This window comes from Harmonia axyridis, chromosome 1, assembly GCF_914767665.1.
Source record: "Harmonia axyridis chromosome 1, icHarAxyr1.1, whole genome shotgun sequence".
Lineage (NCBI taxonomy): Eukaryota > Metazoa > Arthropoda > Insecta > Coleoptera > Coccinellidae > Harmonia > Harmonia axyridis.
The window spans coordinates 27,964,989-27,986,607 of record NC_059501.1 but is presented as its reverse complement, the minus strand read 5'-3'; the positions used below and the strand labels follow the sequence as shown (position 1 = coordinate 27,986,607).

Here is a 21,619-nt window from a genome sequence, read left to right as displayed (position 1 = left end):
TAGCTTGAATGTCCATCGCTCTTCTGAATAAACTGAACATGCACAACGCTTTATACAATAACACGAAAAAATTATCTGTTCCCAAAGTCTTACTAATGATATTGTCCAGTCACCACCAGATATCTCATTCCAAAAATATACACACTGCCTATTCATTTGTTATCTGCATTCCATACCCATAATTTTATTTAAAATCCAATTATAGAATTATAACAAGTTAGGTATTGAAATTTTTCAATACAAACTACGACGAAATGTTAATTTTTATAAATAAACAAACATCAAAGACAGATAAAATCCAATAATCCATAGACCATAGACCTAATATCCATGGATATTAGGTCTATGCCATAGACAAAGGTAAACTCTGTGGATAAAATCCCTTTGCTAGCTCGAAAACGTCCGACGAAAAAGATCGACATCCGATTGCTCAGATATATTTGCCGAACGCTCCAGATGTGTATTCCACATAGACCTAATATCAAATGGACAGGCCCTTAGAGAGAAATTCTGGCATGCCGCATATGAAAGAGAGAGATGGAGCTAGATGAGTCAATGTCAAAATCATATGATCAAAACATTGAACTCACATTCAGAAAATCGCTAATTTTTCTCTCATTCTGAATTGAACACATAGTTAATTCGATTGATTCGATTTGTAAAAGTGTTGAACATTCTAATTAAAGGAATTAGCGGTAAGTATTCCGTGAAATCTTTATCGGATTTCAATAAGTTCATGAAACTTATTGAAAGGCCGATTTCATCTTGAAAATTAATCGAAAGCTCATGTTTTTCTAGAATCCATCTGCTATTACGAAATTAAGCACCAAAAGAACTAATTTTCAAATAATATGCCTCACACTCGTGCAGCCTTCAATTGTACAGCGAGAATAGAAAAAAGCCAAAAGTTGAAATTTCATTCGTAAGTATTTATTTCTTTTAATACCCTCTGAATTCATACATAAAGGAAATATCAGTTCACAGTTTTCCAAAGGATGACAAATTGAGGGAACAGTGGATGAAAGCTGAAGAAGAATTGATTTCAACCCTTTTTTCTTGTTGAAAATATGCAGCAACCGTTTTCATCAACATGATTTATTAATATTCATGGTACAAAAACTCTGAAAAAAGATGTTATTCCTTCAGTTTTCAGTTTCTCCAATTATATGCCTGAGAGATTAAATTATGGAGATAAATGTCTTGAAGATAATATTGAAGGTACATTAATAGTTTATTTTTTATGGATGTGAAATATCTATTTATTTTCCGTCCCTTATTTTATTCATTCATATAAATAATTATTGCAAAAGAAATTGAACAGGACCAGCAAGAGATGGGGCAACCAGAGACGGTACAACTGTTTATAATATCAAAATCCTCTGCTGCTGCCATGGAAGATTTTCCCCCCAGATTGAATACTAATATTAGAAATACTAGAAATTAGAAACCTGGGAATGAGGATTTCCAAGAATGGAACACTAGACGAAGTAATATCTGAGAGAAACATCCAAAGAAAACCAATAATCTCAATGTTAAATAGGATATTATCGATTAAAAACATAAATGTGAATAATAAGAAAAAATTTACTCAATAGTTAGGAACATAATAACATACAGCTCTGAAGTGGACAGCAGCTAGAAAATCTGAAAGGGACATGATACCAAATGATACAATAAGACATAGAATGGAAATAAGACATGATATTATTGATCTTAAGAACACAACAGTTGGTTTGGTACAGACAAGTCCATAAATACTTATGATACTAGGTGTGATTTAAACAATAATAATGTGAGTTCAATTCAAGAAAAATCAAATTCAAAGCTCAAATAGTTTGAAATATTCAGTTTTTTAGATTGCCATACTAAATGAGGAACATATTCTGTGCCGTGGCTTAAAAATTCATCTTTAGAGAAGCCCATTCACTGAAAGGCTGAAAATGGGTATCTTGAATTGTTATTTAGTTGAAAATTACTTTCAACGTATGAGAACAACAACTTATAACGTTATGATATGTATTTTTCAGGAAAAATGAATGTATCATAACTGATCCTTGGAGAGATAAGGAGAAGAAGACCCATAAATTTCAAGATTTGGAGGAGTTTAGAACTAAGAAGAGGTAGAGCTTAATCCTGATATTTTTCAATATCATGGATATTAAATGATTGGGAGAGTGAATATCCTCCTTAGTGGAGTGAGAAATCCGACTGCGAATATGTTCTTCCTCATGCGCTGATAGGCTAGAGTCGGACCATTTTTCAAATCATTTATTGTAATAATGTATTTTGAACAGCAATAAAAACTTAATGAATACAATTCTTCATGAACTCTCTTTTTTTTAATTGCCTGTGTTATCTGGAAACAATTTTTTGAAAGATTTTACTATTATCAAATTGATAAGTGACTTGAACTAAACTAGTTGGAAGTAATACAAAATTGAAAAATGAAATGTAATAGACATAACTGATTGTATTTAAACGATAAAATTGTTTGTAAAAATGATTTTTCATTCTACCATCAATAATATTTGTACTTAGAATTTTGGTTGTCGAAAGCCAAAGTAATAAAATAGAACAACACAAATAGGTGATTACTATGCAGTATACTTTCATTTTGAATCTTTAAATGGTTATATTTAAGAATTGATTATTCCAACCAAACATTTGAAAGAATGATCATCTTCACTCAATAATAACATAATATAACGATTTTCACTTGATAAAAATATATGAAAATTATTCTCATTTTAAGTTGCGATATAATAAAAAATATATTTTTTCTACTATCTTAATATTCTTAATAGAAAACTTCATTCTCGCCCCTAAAGAAGGAAGGAAAAATGTTTTCCTCCCGGCAGGAGTAGAAGTACCATTTTCCTCCCTGACTGATAAAAATGACGACCTTAAAAGCAGTAGAAAAGACTATATACATACCTAAGGAAAAAATGCTTTCCTTTCTTGGTATATAAATAATAAAAATATTATTTATTATAGTTTTTTCCATAAATTCTCAAACAAAAATTAAACTTTTGATAGTCGAAAATAGATTAATATAAGAAAGATTTCAAGCAATTCTAACCCTCGTTTACATTGCTAGAATTCCAAAATATCAAAATAACAATGAGTTTCATTCAGAATAAAAGAAAAATTCAAGATTTTCCAAACGTAAGTCCAATGTTTTGGTCATATGATTTTGACATTGACTCATCTAGCTGCATCTCTCTCTTTCATATTCAGCCTGACGCGAACTCTTCGTGAAAGTCTCGTTAGGGCCTGTCCATGTGATATAAGGTCTATGGTATTCCCCTCAATCTGGATGTAATAAACGAACGGTTCCGACAAGTCCGAGCGGTCCGAGGTAATAACCGAACGCGCTTTTTGTCTATGGCTGATTATGACATCAAAATCGAAGTCTAACAATCTACTATTCTATGGCTTTCTTAGAACATAGATTAATTCTATACTCTATGGTTCTTTTTAACCTTAACCTATCGAAAAAATTTAGATTGAGGAACCGCTTAATTATCTTATTATCCAAATAAAAAAATAAACCATTTATCTACAAGTGTGATTTGTTTTTTCAATTATGCTTCCCAAAACACAAATTTTAGGCCTGTACAAATTATTATTACGTGAAGCCAACAAATTTTCCTCTTACAATTTTAGGTAACTACTATTAATTTCTTCAGAAGCAAAAATATAAATTAGTATTCTGTTGTTTCAGGAATTATGCTTTACGTAAAATAAGAGATAACTTCAAAGAAAATAAAAGCATTAAGGGAGACAACATTGAATTGTATTTAAATGAAGCCAAGAGAAACTTAGAAGTAATTAAAAGACAGGTAGATTCCGATGGTTGGTTGAAGCAAAAATATTTAATATTTGATTTTTAGGTAATAATTGGTCGTATGTATGACACCGATAAATTAGTTATCGAACATGAGAAATCAATGAAGAGATGAATTGTAAAGACTCTCTTATTCAAAGAAACATCTAATCTAATTAATAGTTAATTGCCATAAAATATCAGAGGAGCAATGCTTAATATAGTGAAAGTTAGGGTGAGCTGGATTTAAATATCAAAGCAGCTGTTTATAAATGTCTCAACAAATTTACTGTTTTCTAATTATTATACAACTAGTTGAAAAAATATAAATATTGAATATCTTGATTTATTCATTACTTAATAATTATTAGCAAACAAAAGCAATTCTTACTTACCTAACTTTTGAATTCTCTATTCATGATTACCAATGAGATTTCAATATTCTGATGAAGGATTCAATTTAGCATATTGCTATTGAATACTAGCAATAGGTTTTTGAACCAAATAGCTCTCTTAAGCATATCGTTTTTGTCGAGTTCCTTCCTCAGGATTGAAATATATCAAGAGAATGCATTGTTCTTTTTTAAATGTGGAGATCAAAACTTTTCCCCATGTTTGTTAATAATTTCAACTGGTTATAATAAAAACATTTTTTTATTTTAAATCAATGCAATCCACTTTTTTTTTCTTAAAATTATCAAGCATGAATTGATAATACAATTCTATAATATCTAAGATTCTTTGACTGTTAGTAAACCTTAATTTCCATTTTTAATGAGTGTAACCAGAATATTGAGAAGCACAAAACTTCTACTGATACTTGTCTTTCCATCATAAATACTGATGCAAATTATATAAGAAAGCATTTTTCTGATTAAGTTCAATCAATTCAAAATAACCTGAAATTTCTAAAATAATTGGTTAATTATTTGAAGAATTAAACAATAACTACTAGGCATTATGAAATGCTGAACTAAATTTCCATCGATATATTTTCAAAGAACAAGTTAATTCACTTTTCTAAACTGAGGTCAGAAGTTTATGATGTAATTGAAATGTATAAGAAGATAAAATAAAACTTTGGACAAAGAGTGAATAAAATACCCTAGTCTAATCAACTTCAATACTTTTATTCTGCATTAATTTCTTTATTTGGTTCATATTCATTTAAAGCAGCACCAACATCTTTCAAAAGTTGTCTTTTGTCTTCAAAATATTTTTTATACCACTCAATATGCTCTATTTTGGCATTGACAGTTAAATAAGGGTTTTTAGATAATCCAACACATACTAACTCCATGAAATGTCGAATAGGTCCTTTTGGTGGGCACCAAGGGTCCAAATGCCTATCTAAGAAGATATGTTCAGCAAATGAAACATTGCTCTCATCCTCAAGATCTGCTTCATTGTCAATAGGAAATTTCCATAATTTTCCTTGCTCAGTCCATAGTATCATTTGTTGAAAATAATTACTTGGAGGATGAGTTACAAGAAGTTTCATTTCTCTCTGAGTTAGTAGTTCCCATGTAGAATTCTTAACATGTTCAGTATATTCATTTGGATGACTTGTGAATATTCCTAAGGGTTCACTACCATATAGATCAATAATATCTAATTTTGTAATTACTCTTTTTCCTAACGGTTCAAAAGATTTAGTTTTTCTTCTTTCCTGATAAGGTTTTTGTTTTCCCACATTTCTACCTAATATTTTCCTCACTTGTTCGGAACGACTTGTTACTTTTACCTGAGGTTTGCTTGTATCGATTTTCATGCCTTTAAATATATCACTTAGACTTGTTACCGCATCTGATTTGTCCTCTCCATTACTGCCAAGTAATTTCTTCAATAATTCAGACTCAGTTTGCTTTGTATCCCCTCCAAGAGTTTCAGCAACCTCTTTAGCTGCTTTTAGAATGTTTTCCTCTTTAGGTTTAGGTGATTCCATTTGTCCTTTTTTCTCCGACATTTTTGTATTATGATCTATATTATCTTTCAAGCTTCCCCATTTAGGTATTGGTTTGGCCAACTCTAATGTAGGGGTAACTGTAACTTTAGGTGCAGATATCATCTCTTTTAAAAGACTGTTCAACCTTGTTATCTTCGACTTGTCGTTATTTTCAGGTTTATTACCATCTTTATTTTCTTTTTTTGTTACAACCAAATTATTAGTTTCATCCTCATTCTTACAACATCTCCGTGAGGATATGGAGATATATCTATTTCCTTTTGAAACGAAGGATGTTCGAACTGAAAAATGAATAGCCAATTTATTCATTTTTTGATTGCATTTAAAAATCGTAATGAATTATGACTTTAAGGTTAGGCGAATCCTGCTGAAATCATAGACCTAATATCCATCTATGGCTGAAATATTTCGTTACTCTATGGCTGAAATATAATCTGTGGTAAACGATTAACCATTAGAACATAGAATTCTAATTCTATACTCTACCTTAACCTAAGATGCTAGAATCCCAGGTGTGTGCACTAATCCGATTTTGTTTCAGACTTTTTGAGATAGTCCATTTGTCGCTTTGGAGTTCGGTAAGGTGGCGCTCTTCAGAATTGTTCAAATTCCCACTATCTGTCTGGTGCCTTTTAAAAATGAAATAATGATTTAAGACACTCCAAACTTTCACAATAAATTCAGTTCATATCGAATATTTAATAAAATTTATGGAATTGGAATATAATGACAGACGGCCTATTCAGAGTATAGACGATTAGATTGTCACCAACATACAATATACAATACAATACAATATACAATATGTAAAATATTATCATTCTATACTCAAACGTCACGAGAGTCGAGAATCGCGAGAAATGTCAAATATTAACGCTGTATGCGCCATCTGAAACTGTCATGATCTCTCAAAATCAAGAAGACATAAATCTGAAAAATCTCCCGATTTGTCTGAAAGTTTTACAAGTAAAACGAGCGTTCAAATAAATTCGTGGTCAAGAGTGCTGTGAAATTCTACTGAGTTGAAGTTTTGTGTATAAAAGTTGTGTGCAATAGATTGGCACAGCACACTAGACCACGAATTTAAATGTGCTCGACATACTAGGTTTTCTATGCATCATACCTAAACCTCAACATTATGGAATTCTAAATTACCGACCATCATAACGAATGTGCTGCCGCCTGGATTCAGCTTCATTTAAATAAAATTGGAAAAACTTCGGTTGATTTCCACATTGGCTTCTACGGCGCTCTTCTGAATTTTCGTAGACACTCGAGCCAGATGGTGGTCTCAAACGATAGAGTTCCACCACTAATTACGAAATTAGTCTCCTGTCAGCCAGCTGTAAACACGATAACTCTCAAAAGGAAAAAAAAACTTGAAAACTTAAAATTTTCAGGGTAGATTCGGATCTCTTCTGCCGCGGTTGAGATCCTTAATGAACAGAACCTGGCTAAGGGTTTCCGAATTATTCAATAATAATTTCGAAACTACAAGAATTCATCATCTGCATCGAGTCGAACCTTATCATTTGAGACCAATCCCGGCTAAAACAAATTGAAAATACAGACATCGTGACGAAATAATAAGCGGGAGATCAGGAACGAGCGTTCAATAATGCAAAATTTCTATCTTAAATTTTGCATTATAACAATTTCAAGCTCATTTTAAAATTTCATGTTGATCGAGTTATCAGAACAAAGATAATGAAAGAAGAATATCGAAAAAAAAAACACAATACTTCAATAACAGTTACGACCGAGTTGAAAATTTGCCAGTTTTTTTCTAGTTTTTGTTGATATTCTGCTTGAATTTGCTATGGTTCTGAGGACGGTATTAACACGAAACTTTGCATGTAGCTTGAAATGAATATTCTCTATACAGGGTTAGAACTATTTAGAGAGGCACTATAGGGATATCGAAAATCGTTAGAAATACAAGGTGGCTTAAATTACAAAAAAGTTGCGTTATTTAGGGAATAGTATGTTGGGGTTTATAGATCCAAAATATCTTCAATGTTTCCCGAGATATCTCGAAAAAACTAAAAATCTAGATTTCCTTTTTTCTGTACAACTGATTTTTCTGGAGATAACATCACAAAATTCGGTTTGTAGCCATTATCCAATATAGAGATTCTAATGGTGTCCTGAGATTTTTTCTGCTTTCCATTTCGATCGGCCATAGTCAACTTTTTTTTTCTTATGGATACCATATTGGTTCTCCGTACGATGTTATAAAGAAAAAAATTACGAATTCAACAATGTATCACACTCTACAAAAAGATTGAGTCTACGCAAGTTTGAACTTCCTTAGCGAACAATATATTCTATTCCGGGTTGCAGAAACATGCTCGAATAAAATAAAATTTTTACGTGAACCTGATCTGACTTTTACGCTATTATCGATGGATTTAAAAATGTGGGGTATTATAATCATTTATTTCTCATTTCATTTTCTCAACTTATACTCCAAGACGATAATAGGAGTTTTCAGTCTAATCACATTAGTTCGAATTGTGATAGGTTAACTTTAATGGACCCTACAATCAAAATCAATAATTATATTCAAAAATCAAGGTCGGAGTCGGAGATGTCTCTCAATATTTTTGTATTCAGATATTTGCATATATTAGTAGGTATTAGGGATTCTGTACATTATTTTTCTATTCCGTAATGGTAGATCAGATGACAAAAATTCAAATGGATATATTTCCCTCCTAATGCTATTTAAATCGGATTCAAATATTCGATGACCGCTGCCAGTTGATATTTTTACGTTCACTTAAAATGAAATAAGAAACTGATATAATGCCATATTAACTTGTAAAAATACGAAACAAGAACAGACTATTCATACATAAATTGAACAGTGCAAGTGAAAACCATGATTGTTTAAGAAAAGGGGTAATGACTGAAATTTTGAAAGTATCTTCGTTCTGGTTCAAAGTAATTTGATGACAATATATGATCCCTTATATTATATTTTGAAATTTCTGGTTTTTCTTATAAAGGTTGACTAGAGCCCAAAAACTTGAAAATGGGAACGATATCGAAATATTCTTTAACAATTTTTGAGATTTTGAATGAAGCTTACACCGCAGTTGGAGCAGGACTTTTTGGAATGGCTAAGTTATTGGTTGATGGTTTTGATACAAATAACTTCTTAAGAACAGCAGTAATGATTGGTTTAACAGGATCATGTTTACTATATGTTTTGCATAACACAGAAAAAATAACACCAACATCTAAAAATGTGATATTTATCTCAGGATGTGACTCTGGTTTAGGATTTTCATTTGCACAGTATATGGCAGATTTAGGTTTCACTGTGATCGCTGGATTTTTGAATCTGAAGTCACAAGGAGCCCGCATAATCAAAGAGAAATATTCAGAAGATCAGATTGTTCCTGTTCTTTTAGACTTAACAGACTCAAATAACATAACTGAAGTTGTGAAATATGTGGAAATATTTTTAGATGCTAACAAATATGGTGAGTGCATGTACCATTTCCAACATCTAAATATTATTACTTGATTGTTTGGTCTTTACTTCAAAGGAAGATTAAAGGCTAATAGTTGTTTAATGTTTTTTTTTTATATTAACTTGTAAACTCTTTTAATTTCAGATTTATATGCTGTCATAAATAATGCTGCAATAATGGTTTTTGGTGAATTTGAATGGCTTACTCATAAACATATTTCTCAACAACTGAATATCAACTTACTTGGGCCTATGATAATGACGAAACAATTTTTCCCTTTATTGAGAAAATATAAAGGTAATAAAAATAAAATATTGAGTTACCATTTTACAAGAACTTGCATTTCAGGTAGAATTATCAATATAAGTAGTCACTGCAGTATACAAAGTCTTCCCGGACTTTCTGTTTATGGAGCTACCAAATACGGATTGAGAGGTTGGAGTGAAGCTCTCAGATTAGAATCAGCAAAGTATGGAATTAAAATAGTAAATTTTATTCCTGGATCTTTTACTACACAAAGTAACATAATGGCTAATCAACCAAAATATGCTGATGAAATGTATATGGACATGTCTAAAGAGCAAAAATCTTTTTACGATCGATATTTTAGAGATTACCACACTTACTTGAGTGTCATTAAACCCCCAGTAGAAGTTAAAAAAGTTCAAGATCAAAAACTTTATGAATTATTTGAAGATGCTCTTTTAAATATTTCACCAAAAATTGTATACAAGAATGAGCCTTGGAGGTATTTTGTTTACCATTCATTGTTTTATTGGAGTCCTGTTGTGATCAAAGACTATTTTGTTGAAAAATTTATGCATATACCAAAGTACTCAAGATCAGAAATGGATATTATAGCATAAATTACCAGAAATTTATACTGCATTTTTGAAATTCAAATTATTTTTAGAATATATTCTATGCAAAAATTAACATATTGTGTGAAATTCGATTGGCTTTTGATGGTTAATTACCACTACAACTCCTAAGTTGTTTTATTTCTTCTTATTTCAGTTGAGATGTGCATGATATGATCGTGGAATGATACACTATTAGGTGTTAAAAATTAGCAAGCTCTAAATATGTAAGTCTTTCACTTCAAAATTATTTTTTTATGGGACTATTTATATCCTATGTTTGATTTGAACTCAGTTCCCTACTGAAAGATTGATAAGCTATTTGACTTCAATAGGATTTATATCATAACAAAATGCTTTTTGTTGCCGCCACAATATCTATTACTAATAAACAAAGTAATACTCAAACCCAAGATAGAAAACTTATTTTATTATTATTCAATGATAGATCAGTTAACAAATTATCATTTTCTTCTTTTGGCATATGAATGTAAGTACAGTTGAATGTATCGCAAAAAAAGTTTAAAAATGCATCTGCAGCTTCATTCACACTATAACTTTTTTTAAGTTCTTTAGATAAGCTGGTCACTCCTTTACCTTCAATACCACAAGGAATTATATGTTCAAACCCTTTAAGAACATCTATGGAACAGTTTAGAGCTAATCCATGTGTCGTAATGTAACGACTGCCATGCACACCTATGGCACATACTTTTCTATCATTTATCCACACACCTGTATGTTCACAGGTATAAGCTTTGAGGTTCAAAGAGTTGCAAAGACTTATAATGGATTTCTCTAAGTAAACAATGTAACTTTTCATAGTCAGTTTAAAATCTTTCAAATTTAAAATTGGATATGCTACCAATTGACCTGGACCATGATAAGTGATTAAACCACCTCTATTAGTCCTATAAAACTCTGTTCCAAGTGTTCTCAGTTTGTTTTCAATGTTCTTGTCATAGTTTGCTGTTCTCAACCCAACTGTATAAACAGGAGTATGCTCTAAGAGAAGTATTGTGTTCAAATCTCCACTTCCAAGTATATGATTTTTTGCCACAAGATTTTGCAATTTGAGACCTGCTTCGTAACTTAAAGTTCCTAATTTCATTACCCTTATAAGCGGAGACATTACAAGGGCACCATCTGTTAATTATCTAATAAAAATAGATGTTATGATCCAACATTTATAAAATAGTAGAATATGTGCTTATTTATATCCTTATTCCTTATATGTTTACATCATATTAAGTCAGGCCAGCTGCTAGGTTAGTCTGGTCACAGAATAATTAACTTCTATCTGGTTTAAACTTTCTGTGGTTTGAAATATATTTCGTTAGTCTATGGTGTGAACTACAAGATCTTGGAATATATAGATTATCATTATTAATAGCACAATATTTTAATATTTAATCACTAGTCCGATGATCTACTAATCGAGCCACCAAGGAAGCTGCCATTCCATCCCAAGATTAACTTTACCTAACCCTTGCGAACTTCATAGTTCGTAAGGCATACTACTAATATTTGATTCCGGTAATAGTTCTTCCCCGTATGCGGAATGCGGATGGAATGGCAGCTTCCTAGGGAAATATTATGCTGTCACAATTAATTTCAGACATCAACCAACTTTTCTAATCATTATTAATATTCTAAGTACAAGATGATCAACTCGACACTCGTGTTCACGAATGAACCTGCGGTGCGCCTTTAGAACAACTCGAGTGTTTGCATAATGCTACAGTGTCATATTCATCTACAATTTGAGGAAGTTTAATCACGCCAATCGGTAACAACAAGAACTAAATTTGTTAACCATGAAACAACGCCGCATACGCTGCTCTTGGGATACAAGGTTCTGGAATCGCGTAATCCATACTATTTATATTGCAATTTGCAGTGTCTTGGAGATGACGTTCGTCAGTTAAAAACGCTTGTCAATCTTACTTTGAGAATACCTGTGCATCTCACAAATTTTTTATCTAATGGTTTTTCTGTGAGATTTCCGCAGTTTTGGAATCGTGTTCCAACAGATATAGTCCGAAAACCGCCTCTCGGTTAGTTTAAGCTTAGTCTTGAGAGGTATTTAGCTGCAGGGCCGGCGTGAGCAATTTTGGCCAGAAGCAGAGAATTTTTTGGCGCCCCTGCTGAAAAAGTATCAATAAACATCCCCTTCTCCAACAAAAAACATCACCTGCCTCGATGATAATTCGCCATTTTTGATTTCTCTAGCAATTTTGCTAATCGTTTCTTTCTAAAGTCGTTTCCAATGGGTTTCTTTTTTTTTCGTACATTTTGACCTACAATAAATTCCTGGATTTCTTCGACGCCGATGAACAATGCGTAAGTAATATATCTGATTCTCACATTCACAATCGATCACATACGATCGATGAAAGATTACCTATCACACCACATGATACAAAGGGCGGTAAGGCATGCGAAGCTTCGAAAACTCACTCGTAGCTGTAATGCCCCGGGGTGACACGCACCTGACTAGAAAACAGCTACTGTTTCACCCCTAACGCCAGCCCTGTTTAGCTGGTACAAACCTTAATATGTAAGTCCCTATATTTTTTTCTGTTGTTTAGATATATTTCTCCCCTCTCTTCCCCGTCCTTCCCATTTCTTTCTCCCTGTCCAACATTCAGTTAGGAGTAATTTGAATTTTTGTAAAGATTTCTTTTATTCTTATTATTATTATTCTTATTTCTTTTTCTATATAGAACTTAAAAAACTGAAACCTTTACAATATCAAGTTGTAGACTATTTTATAAGGGATGGCAGGAAGGCATCGCTTTACAATATGCTCACTTTGTTTGTTTTTGTTAAATGAAGATTGAAATCGTATGTTCAAAATGTGACCTTTTTAGGATATTCCATAACAAAGAGCTATTGTACTTTTCTGTAACTTCAAACATCACAAATTTTGATTCATCGCAATTCTTACTTAGCAAGAAGTGGCAGCACTGTTGTTCACGACAGGCAACACTTTTTTCTACTCATTGTCCTACTTGTTCAAGATTTGGGTAATCAAAGTAAAAATATTAATCGTTAAAGTTTTATTATATTCATTTTAAATTAAGCGATACCGATGTAAAATAGAGTCGTAACCATTAATGTAGTAGTAAAGCATTCAGACATGCCAATAATCCAATTTGATTGATTGCAGGCAATGTTATCACAAAGACATAATGTAGAATCCATCCTGGGGAAATGGACACAACCAGCCTTCAAACGATTTCCTTTCGAATCGTGTTTTCCAACACAACCTCTAGTTACTTTACTGGAATTAGCATTTCTTTCGATGTATTTGAAGCAATAAGTCATCGCGAATGGAGGGCAGAAATATAAAAGATCTTGTTTTTCTGCTCTGGTAGCTATTTTGAGCATATTAGATTCACAAATGGGAAAAATATCTGATAGATTTGTTTTACATTGGTAACATACCAAACTTTTTGCTCTTTGCACATCAGGATATGCAGTCGATGTCCAAACTCTTTGACTTTTCACAGATTCCAGCAATAATGAAGTAATTAGAATTGTCTGTGAGAAATACATAGATCAATTCACATATATATAATCACATATTCTGAAAAACCAAGACTTTTTGAAATTCAAAATTCGTTTAAATGATCTTTCTCTGATAGCAATCTGAACCGTTGTCAACAACCTGACATTTAAACTTAAATCATAGATCAAGGTTTTCGTTTATTTTTTATATGTTTAATAGAATATTATCAGCACAGTATAGAAACACAGTTTAGTTTCTATACTGTGGTATCAGCACTCTATGATCAAATCAGCTGCTGAGGGTACATTTAATAACAAATAAAGCATACGCCTTGTCAATTGGACATGTAACTCTAATTTAAAGTAGTTTTCAGCAGACGTGAGCAATTACAGAAGCCTATTCCAGTCCAGTCATTCGACGAATCAAATGTCCCCCATGTAGCTATTATATTTATGTTACATCAAGGTCAAGGTGTGATGTCTATAATATCTAGAAATACTTAATGTAGGTCTACTTCTTTGAAGAGTGGCCTTTCAAGCAGTGATCAACAATGGAAAAAGACAAGTGGGTTTCATAAAACTTTTATAGTGGTGATTCGCTCGATCAAATCATTTCTGTGTTCAGTTTCAGTTCCTTTTTTATGGAATGATTGTTCCATAAAACCCGCTCTCGCTCCCGAAGTCTGCGTTGGTCTGTTTATACCTTGAAAGTTTTATGAAACCCACCTGTCTTTCTACTTTTTCCCAACCGAATCCGGAGCTCTCTATTTTGTTGAGTTCGTTTATGAATGCCTTGACAATGGTTTGTTCGTCGCGGGATTGTTTTTTGACTTGTCTCGGGCATTCGACAGTCTCGCCTTCCAATTCTTAGTCGACAAATGCTACAGTGTGGGTTTCAGGGGTGTGTTCTTGAGATGGATTTCCAGTTATCTTGAGGGCAGAACTATGATTGTCAGAGTCGGCAGCTCATTTTCAGATGAACGTGAAGTGAATTTGGGTGTCCCTCAGGGTTCAGTCCCGGGACCACTTCTATTCCTACTTTTTATAAATGATCTGCTCCAATCTGAGGAAGATGATGATTTGTGCAACAAATTGCCAGGATCTTCTTCTTCTTTTGACCAAAGTGAGAATAATTATATTCGCCGATGACACCTCATCAATAATTGCTGCGCAGACCTTTGACTAGTTACAGAAGTTGTGCAGTCTATTAGTTCAGTGCTTTGTTGATTGGTGTCGTTCTAATTCAATCATGATCAATATTGCTGAAACTGAATGCGTTCATTTCGCACTAAAAAGCAATGAACACAGATTGGTTGTACGCTTTTTGGATGAAGTTGTTCTATCTGCAAAGCAAACCAAGTTTCTTGGCATCTTGGCAGTTTATGATATAATATATGTATATAATTATATGTATAGAATGGGCACTTATCTATGATCATTACTGTGCTATTGAGTTTTTGTTGATTTTTATATTTTTATTGAAATATGTTAAAAGAATTTGATCTTGATTTGTGAATTTATTTGAATACTGGCTACTGCATTATATTTTGTTTATTTAGAAGTCACGTACAGGCTCACGCCTCTGTGACTATATGTTTATACCCTGTAGCTTACAGAATAAACCATTTTATTATTATTATTATTATTATCCACACCGATTCCCACTTGGATCAGAAGATTCATGTTTGTAAAAAACTCAATAGCTCTTACTTTGCCATAGGTAGAGTTCGAAGTTGACTTTATAATCTTATAACATCCTGATCTGGGGTAATTCATCGGATGTTGGCAGAGTTTTTGTTCTGCAGAAGAGGATTCAGCGTATGATATTTAATATCGCGCTGAGGTCCTCCTGTAGACCAGTTTTCATTGAAAATGGTCTCCTCTCTCTAGCCTCGATTTTTATTTTCAATTGCTTAATTTATACCAAAGAAAACGAATGTAACATGCCCAAACTTTCGCGCTTTCATAGCTACAGTACAAGAAATGAGGGATTATTGTGTATACAAAAACATAAAACTGTTAGATGAAAATTTCCACCAATGTATCAGTGTATAAAAGTTTTAATCACTTACCTAAATCTTTGCGACGATTCAAGTTCAATGAATCAAAAAAACAAATAAGGTTAGGTATGTTAGTCAGTAAATGTTATTATCCTGTTGCCGAATATTTTTCTGATTTTTATGTTTTAAGTTTTCTATTTTGATTTGTTTTTCCTTGACTTATCCACATTTTTGTCTGACAGGATGAATAAAGTATTATTTTTATTATCAGATTGTTAACTATTTTTGAGCATCAATGATGATTGCGAAATAAATCAAATTATGTTACGCTATTGCTTTAGTGTCCCGTCAGACAAGCAGTGAATGTTGGAATCAAAATAAATGCATCATTTACAAGGCGATTTATGTTCATCTTCTTCTAATATTTTATGATGTTAATATTTGTATTCTGTGTTAACCACCTAATTTGGTATTAGGTCTATGCATGTTTGTTAATTATATTCTATGGACAAAAGATTAACCTCATTTTATTGAATTTTAATTTTCCCTACTGAAAAAAATGTCGAAAGCTGCGGCAAGACTGAAATCTATGAAAAAAACTGTGGAAAAAATTAAACATGGACATATCAGAACCAATATACCCGCAGGTTTAGCATCTGCTGGTCCACCTTTGGGCCCAGTGCTTGGTCAGGTATATTTTTTGCCATTATTTTAAAATGATTCCAAATAATATACATTCTAGAGAGGATTAAATATAGCAGCTTTCTGCAAAGACTTCAACGAGAGAACAAACGATATTAAGGAAGGTATACCTTTACCAACGAGAGTATTCGTCAATCCTGATCGGAGTTATGAACTAATTATCCATAAACCTCCAGTTGTGTATTATTTGAAACAAGCTGCTGGTATCCAAAAGGCCTCGCTTAAAGGTTTATTATGCGGTTTTGTTGATTAAATCAATAATACACACTCCATTTACTTTTAGGAGGAGATGAAATAGCTGGGATGATTACTTTAAAACATGTTTATGAGATTGCTAAAACAAAACAAGAGGATCCTACTTTGCAAATTAAGTCATTACAACAAATATGTGAAATGATATGTGGCATAGCTAGGTCATGTGGAATAAAAATTGTTAAAAACTTAGATGCTGAAGAATATGCTGAATTTTTGGAGCAGAGAAAGCTATATGTTGAGGAAGTTCGAAAGGAACTTCAAGAAAAGAAGGAAGCTAAAATGTTGAGAACAGGATAAACTATGTGTAAATAAATTTAGTAGTATTAAAATTGTTTATAATTTCTACCCAGTTCTGTACATTTATTAGATACCCAGCCAATTAACCATTATTCACAAACTAATGAAATAAGGTACAAATTTGTCAATTTTTTGACCCCTCAGTATAATTTAATAATTATACCATTCACAGCCTAGGCCAATTACAGAATGGGAAAACAAATATACAAGAAATTAAACTTAAAAGTTATATACTGAAAATAAAAAACATAATAAAACCCAAAACAAATCAAATGGAGCCTGGCTTGAGCGAAAAAAAGCTCATGCCTAACTACCCACAGTGAAGCAGTGATCCCAGAAGAGCCCTCCTTATCTCAGATTGGTTACAATGAAAAATATCAATAATATGCTGGATGCTCATGTAGTCATGACATATACGATACAGAGGCGAAAAAAGAAGGACGTTAGAGCGTGGAAAAAGTATATAAAATGTAGTTGAGCTGAGTACAGGCAGTCTAGGAACACGAAGATCAACTAGTGATAGCAAATAGGGACAGTCAATTAATGAGTGAAATAAATTTCTAAGAAAGATTATACCTAAGTAGGTATGACGCCGCTCTAAAGAATCAACTTGGAATCTACTCAACAACTGATCATGTGGTACACCACGGTTTGGATAAACACCATCGAGCCTAAAACTAACGTACTTCAAGAATCGCCTCTGTATATTTTCCAAACCTCTGATGTGAACATTATACCAAGGACTCCAGACCACGCATCCATACTCAAACTTTGACCTTCCAAGCGCATTAAATAAAACAAAATATGTACCTGCATCCCGGAACCATCCTGAATTTCTCATGATGAAACCCAGAGTCTTGAAGCCACTCGAAACAATAGTACGCACATGGGACATGAAACAAAGTCTCTGATTGAACAGAAGGCCTTGGTCTCTATACTGAACGACTCTGTTGAGAACGTGACCATTTATGTTATAGGGGAACTCTACTATTGATTTCTTAAGGCTAAAGGATATCACATTACACTCTTGAATGTTAGGAGGAAGCAAGTTTTTGCAACACCAGTCATTGAGCACATCCCTGGAGACCCCAGCAATCCTCAACACACTGAATTTGACGGAACAACTTGCAATCATCAACATAAAGCAAAGTTTGGGATGACAATTGGGAACAAATATCATTTATGAAAACTATAAATAGTAGTGGACCCAATATAGATCCCTGGGGAACACCAGAAGACGCAACGAAATCAGCCGATCTGTGACCCAAACATCGAACCCAAAGTCGCCTATTCGTAAGGTAAGATTCGAAAAAACAAGTGAAACTCTCCGTCAGTCCAAAGGAGGACAGTTTTCTAAGAAGGATACCATGGTCCAGTCGGTCAAACGCTTTAGAGAAGTCTGTATAAATTATATCAACTTGAGAAGAATCATCTAAAGCAGAAGTGATGTACTGTGTTATATACGTCAAGTTCGTGATGGTCGACCGACCCTTAATGAACCCATGTTGAAAATCCGAGATTCGACATTTCACGTGAGCGTAAACAATATTATAGAGTAATCTTTCAAATACTTTACTGAAGTTGCTCAGAATTACAATCGGTCTATAGTTCTCGACCATATTTTTGTCATTTTCTCTTTAAACAGGGCTGACTCTACCGTCCCTCCAAATTCTAGGGAAACAGTGTACAGAAAGGGATAACCTAAATATAAGGGTCAAAGGTCTAGCCAGAATAATCGAGCAGTCTTTCAATAGGAAAGATGGAATCCCGTCAGGCCCCGAAGTAATATTTGCCTTACATTTTTTAAGATAATGGTAGCTTTATACAAGATGTTCTTCTTTGGTCCTCCCAATTTAGAAGTATCCTTTATGTTTTAAAAATTCTCTAAGATCTGATCATGACTTTGCAAGGATTTTTATGAATCTGGAGGTGTTGAAAATATGAGAGAAATATCTAGTATTTGTAACAATTTAATTTTTTTTATGGAAAAAATTACAACAATGAGTTTCACATAAAAAAATGACCATGATGGTTTATACATTCTAAGTTTTGATATATATTTTATGAAAATTCATTATCAACTAAAACAAATAATATTTGTGGAAATAATTCAATTGGTTCACTGCCAAAACAAGATAAGTACATTTTTTATCATTTTGGTGTCAAGTGCATGTTCGTAACCAAATTTTCCTGATTTCTGACATTAATTATGTTCACAGCATCACAATCAATGTAACTTTTTCACATATTAAAAGGTTTTCTACCATAAAGTTGTGTTATTGTAGGCAGAAACTTTCAAACTTCATTTCTATAACATAACCAAAATGTTACTTGTCTGGTTTTGGCGGTAGGCCGACAATTTGTTTAATTTTATTTGATTATGAATCTACATCACGTAATGACTAAATCCATTAAATACTCAGAAAATAGTCTCAGTTATAATAGATCTATCAACAACCTTTCTTTTGTCTTCTTTCAATATGCTTCTGAAGTTTGTTTGATTTCTTCAAATCATCATATTTATGGAGAAGTTCTTCAATTTTCTTTTCAGCTATAACAGAATGAGATATTAAGGAAAATGAAAAATATTATAAATTCATACTTACATTTTTTTTTGTATAATGGTTTTTCACCCATTTCGAGTTTTTCTTTCATTTCTTTACTTTGTTCTAATTTTTCTAGCTGTAGCTGTTCTCTTTTTTCTGCTTCTCTAATTTGATTACCTAGTCGTTGAACTAATAATTTGATCTGTTTCACTCTTTCTGGGTCTTCAGTATCTTTAAGCTCTTTCTCTAATTGTTTTTTCTCATTTCTTCTCATGTTTGTAATAAATTTAAAATTTTCTCTGAAGGATTTTTCATCATATTCTCCACACATTGAGTCAAATCGGGGATCTCGTGGCATTATCTGTTTTTTTGGCGCTCTATTTGGGGTACTCTTTTTTGAACTGATTTCTCTTGGACGAATTTTGGAACTCATTTCCCTTGGGCGATTTTTGTTAGCTCTTTTGAAGTTAGTTTTAGGTTTACTGGTTTTGATGCCCAATACAACATTGTTATATACTTTAGACCCAATTTTTTCTTTCAATTTTTGTATATCCTCATAAGTCATTTGAGACAACTGTTTCCTGATTTTAGCCTGAAAAAAAAATTTTTAATTTACAGGAAAAGTACATACATTCAAATATATCATCTATCTACTAGTAAGGACGATGTAACAATCCTCAATTGGGATTTGTCATCGAAAATACAGTATAATGTAGTTCCAAATGTTTTAAATGAAAATAAAAGCAAGTTCCAAATAAAATGATTAAAGTAAATTACTTACTCTGTTGCTGTCCTCATCTCTCAGTTCTTGTATATCTTCACTTTCCACTGAAAGTTCACTCTCATTGGATGATTCACTTCCTGAATTGTCAGAATCCATATCGACTTTTCTTCAATGAAGTAAACTAACAATAAAACTCACTTATTCTAATTTCACAAAAAAATATTATCAACTTACATTCTGAACATGTTGTTATGTTGAATAATTGTAACCTATAAAGGAAAACATACACAAATTTTTCTTCTTTTTCCATGAAGGGACTCAGGAAGTGGACTCTTAGCTAGAATATGAAATATGTACTACAGAAAAGTTGGGTCTGTTCAGTTGAAATTCCACATAAAGGCATTTGTATTCTAGATACAGAGTTCACTTATTTAGTTTCAATTTGTTCTATTTATTCTGGTGAGGGGCCATTTATTTTATAAAATTCTGTGGTTTTTCGGGTTATTTTGACATTTATAAGCCGAGGTAACCTCACATATATTTATTTTTTGATGTAAAATTAGTAACACTAATTTGCTCGTAGAATCGTAAAGATCTAGAACAGTTAGAAATGAGTAATTCTTCTGATAAGTTGGGACCGAGAGGCTTCGTCAATCGAAATTTAGTACTTATTGTTATGATTCCTCTGCTGGTCTGTGCACACTTGGGTTGGTATGCCCTCCAAAAAAATCCGAACTTAGTCGATCCATCACATAGAAGAGATCCTTTTGAAATAGTACGTAATAATAGATTTAAAGTACTTGATATGCATGCTCTCAAATTTAATTTTCTCCTCAGGCTATGAGACGCATAAAAAATGAATGGGGAGGTGAGAAGCCCAATGAAGATGATTCTTGATTTGTCGATTTCATCAGTTTTAGTGATTATCGTATTATATATTTGGTTTTATTGAACAGTAAATAGCTTCAAAGTTGAATTAAGGAACAATGTTTTTGTCTTTTATCATTGTCCTAGGTTTCTGCAGGACCTTTCAGAAGTTGAACACTTGAATGGATTGCGTTCTCTATAGAGTAGAAACACCATAGATTCACTTGACAATGAGTTATGTACAGTATAGTATATCGAAAGTCACTTGAACTAGTACAAACGCTTTGCCATAGATATCCTTTTAAAGTGGATACCGTGATCTGCTAAATACTGGGGTTTTATTGAAAGTATTGTTAGGCAATAAATTCACCAGCCCAAAAAGAATTTCTGGAAACTTGGACAATCCTTGTATAATCGAAAAATTCTGGCTTCCTCCAAGTGACTTTGGATATGCTATAACAGTACATCAGAGTAAAAAATATTACTGTTTGTTCAATGGATATCATTTGCATAGCAATTGTGTTTTAAATTAAATTTTTTTTTAAACTCCAATCAGTTAAATGTTCATCATCATCATCATT

The 21,619-nt window shown here is 32.6% G+C and overlaps 6 protein-coding genes and 1 long non-coding RNA gene across 9 annotated transcripts; 4 read left to right on the top strand and 3 right to left on the bottom strand.

Annotated features, from left to right (window-relative positions):
* Positions 1-472: 472 nt before the first annotated feature.
* LOC123671474 lies at positions 473-2,319 on the top strand. 3 transcript variants are annotated; one of them, XR_006746113.1, is made up of 5 exons: positions 473-695; positions 799-922; positions 978-1,792; positions 1,849-1,944; positions 2,028-2,319. It is a non-coding gene; the product is annotated as an uncharacterized LOC123671474 (long non-coding RNA). The 3 variants fall into 3 exon arrangements; XR_006746114.1 differs by having other exon boundaries at positions 473-922; positions 978-1,218; positions 1,322-1,792; XR_006746112.1 differs by having other exon boundaries at positions 473-922; positions 978-1,218; positions 1,311-1,792.
* Positions 2,320-3,466: 1,147 nt separating this feature from the next.
* LOC123671473 (LYR motif-containing protein 4) lies at positions 3,467-4,171 on the top strand. Its single transcript, XM_045605336.1, has 3 exons — positions 3,467-3,666; positions 3,725-3,842; positions 3,894-4,171. Exons 1-3 carry the CDS (start codon positions 3,587-3,589, stop codon positions 3,960-3,962), a joined length of 267 nt encoding a protein of 88 aa, XP_045461292.1. The 5' UTR covers positions 3,467-3,586; the 3' UTR covers positions 3,963-4,171.
* A 764-nt stretch (positions 4,172-4,935) lies between these two features.
* Positions 4,936-6,164, bottom strand: LOC123671471 (28S ribosomal protein S31, mitochondrial). Its single transcript, XM_045605331.1, has one exon. The coding sequence runs from the start codon at positions 6,099-6,101 to the stop codon at positions 4,956-4,958; it is 1,146 nt and encodes a 381-aa protein (XP_045461287.1). The 5' UTR covers positions 6,102-6,164; the 3' UTR covers positions 4,936-4,955.
* Positions 6,165-8,430: 2,266 nt separating this feature from the next.
* On the top strand, positions 8,431-10,262 carry LOC123686270 (retinol dehydrogenase 7-like). Its single transcript, XM_045626294.1, has 3 exons — positions 8,431-9,283; positions 9,419-9,571; positions 9,623-10,262. The coding sequence occupies exons 1-3, from the start codon at positions 8,830-8,832 to the stop codon at positions 10,138-10,140; spliced, it is 1,125 nt and encodes a 374-aa protein (XP_045482250.1). The 5' UTR covers positions 8,431-8,829; the 3' UTR covers positions 10,141-10,262.
* Positions 10,263-10,537: 275 nt separating this feature from the next.
* Positions 10,538-11,423, bottom strand: LOC123682964 (putative lipoyltransferase 2, mitochondrial). The gene has a single exon (XM_045621864.1). The coding sequence runs from the start codon at positions 11,264-11,266 to the stop codon at positions 10,538-10,540; it is 729 nt and encodes a 242-aa protein (XP_045477820.1). The 5' UTR covers positions 11,267-11,423.
* Positions 11,424-16,139: 4,716 nt separating this feature from the next.
* LOC123683943 (39S ribosomal protein L11, mitochondrial) lies at positions 16,140-16,949 on the top strand. Its single transcript, XM_045622956.1, has 3 exons — positions 16,140-16,338; positions 16,390-16,576; positions 16,633-16,949. The coding sequence occupies exons 1-3, from the start codon at positions 16,207-16,209 to the stop codon at positions 16,899-16,901; spliced, it is 588 nt and encodes a 195-aa protein (XP_045478912.1). The 5' UTR covers positions 16,140-16,206; the 3' UTR covers positions 16,902-16,949.
* A 1,906-nt stretch (positions 16,950-18,855) lies between these two features.
* LOC123683935 (ribosomal RNA processing protein 36 homolog) lies at positions 18,856-20,436 on the bottom strand. The gene is made up of 3 exons (XM_045622945.1): positions 20,229-20,436; positions 19,508-20,039; positions 18,856-19,452 (listed from the first exon to the last, which is right to left on the bottom strand). Exons 1-3 carry the CDS (start codon positions 20,325-20,327, stop codon positions 19,352-19,354), a joined length of 732 nt encoding a protein of 243 aa, XP_045478901.1. The 5' UTR covers positions 20,328-20,436; the 3' UTR covers positions 18,856-19,351.
* Between the last annotated feature and the right edge of the window lie 1,183 nt (positions 20,437-21,619).

Excerpts from the sequence above, each read along its gene's own strand:
- LOC123682964 (XM_045621864.1), bottom strand. The coding sequence starts at position 11,266 with ATGTCTCCGCTTATAAGGGTAATGAAATTAGGAACTTTAAGTTACGAA.
- LOC123686270 (XM_045626294.1), top strand. The coding sequence starts at position 8,830 with ATGGGAACGATATCGAAATATTCTTTAACAATTTTTGAGATTTTGAAT. Across the intron at positions 9,284-9,418 it reads TTTAGATGCTAACAAATATG|ATTTATATGCTGTCATAAAT; the intron begins GTGAGTGCATGT and ends TTTTAATTTCAG. Across the intron at positions 9,572-9,622 it reads TTTATTGAGAAAATATAAAG|GTAGAATTATCAATATAAGT; the intron begins GTAATAAAAATA and ends CTTGCATTTCAG.
- LOC123683935 (XM_045622945.1), bottom strand. The coding sequence starts at position 20,327 with ATGGATTCTGACAATTCAGGAAGTGAATCATCCAATGAGAGTGAACTT. Across the intron at positions 20,040-20,228 it reads GAGATGAGGACAGCAACAGA|GCTAAAATCAGGAAACAGTT; the intron begins GTAAGTAATTTA and ends TTTTTTTTTCAG. Across the intron at positions 19,453-19,507 it reads ACCATTATACAAAAAAAAAT|CTGAAAAGAAAATTGAAGAA; the intron begins GTAAGTATGAAT and ends ATTCTGTTATAG.
- LOC123671473 (XM_045605336.1), top strand. The coding sequence starts at position 3,587 with ATGCTTCCCAAAACACAAATTTTAGGCCTGTACAAATTATTATTACGT. Across the intron at positions 3,667-3,724 it reads TTTTCCTCTTACAATTTTAG|GAATTATGCTTTACGTAAAA; the intron begins GTAACTACTATT and ends CTGTTGTTTCAG. Across the intron at positions 3,843-3,893 it reads TAGAAGTAATTAAAAGACAG|GTAATAATTGGTCGTATGTA; the intron begins GTAGATTCCGAT and ends TTTGATTTTTAG.
- LOC123683943 (XM_045622956.1), top strand. The coding sequence starts at position 16,207 with ATGTCGAAAGCTGCGGCAAGACTGAAATCTATGAAAAAAACTGTGGAA. Across the intron at positions 16,339-16,389 it reads TGGGCCCAGTGCTTGGTCAG|AGAGGATTAAATATAGCAGC; the intron begins GTATATTTTTTG and ends TATACATTCTAG. Across the intron at positions 16,577-16,632 it reads CCAAAAGGCCTCGCTTAAAG|GAGGAGATGAAATAGCTGGG; the intron begins GTTTATTATGCG and ends ATTTACTTTTAG.
- LOC123671471 (XM_045605331.1), bottom strand. The coding sequence starts at position 6,101 with ATGAATAAATTGGCTATTCATTTTTCAGTTCGAACATCCTTCGTTTCA.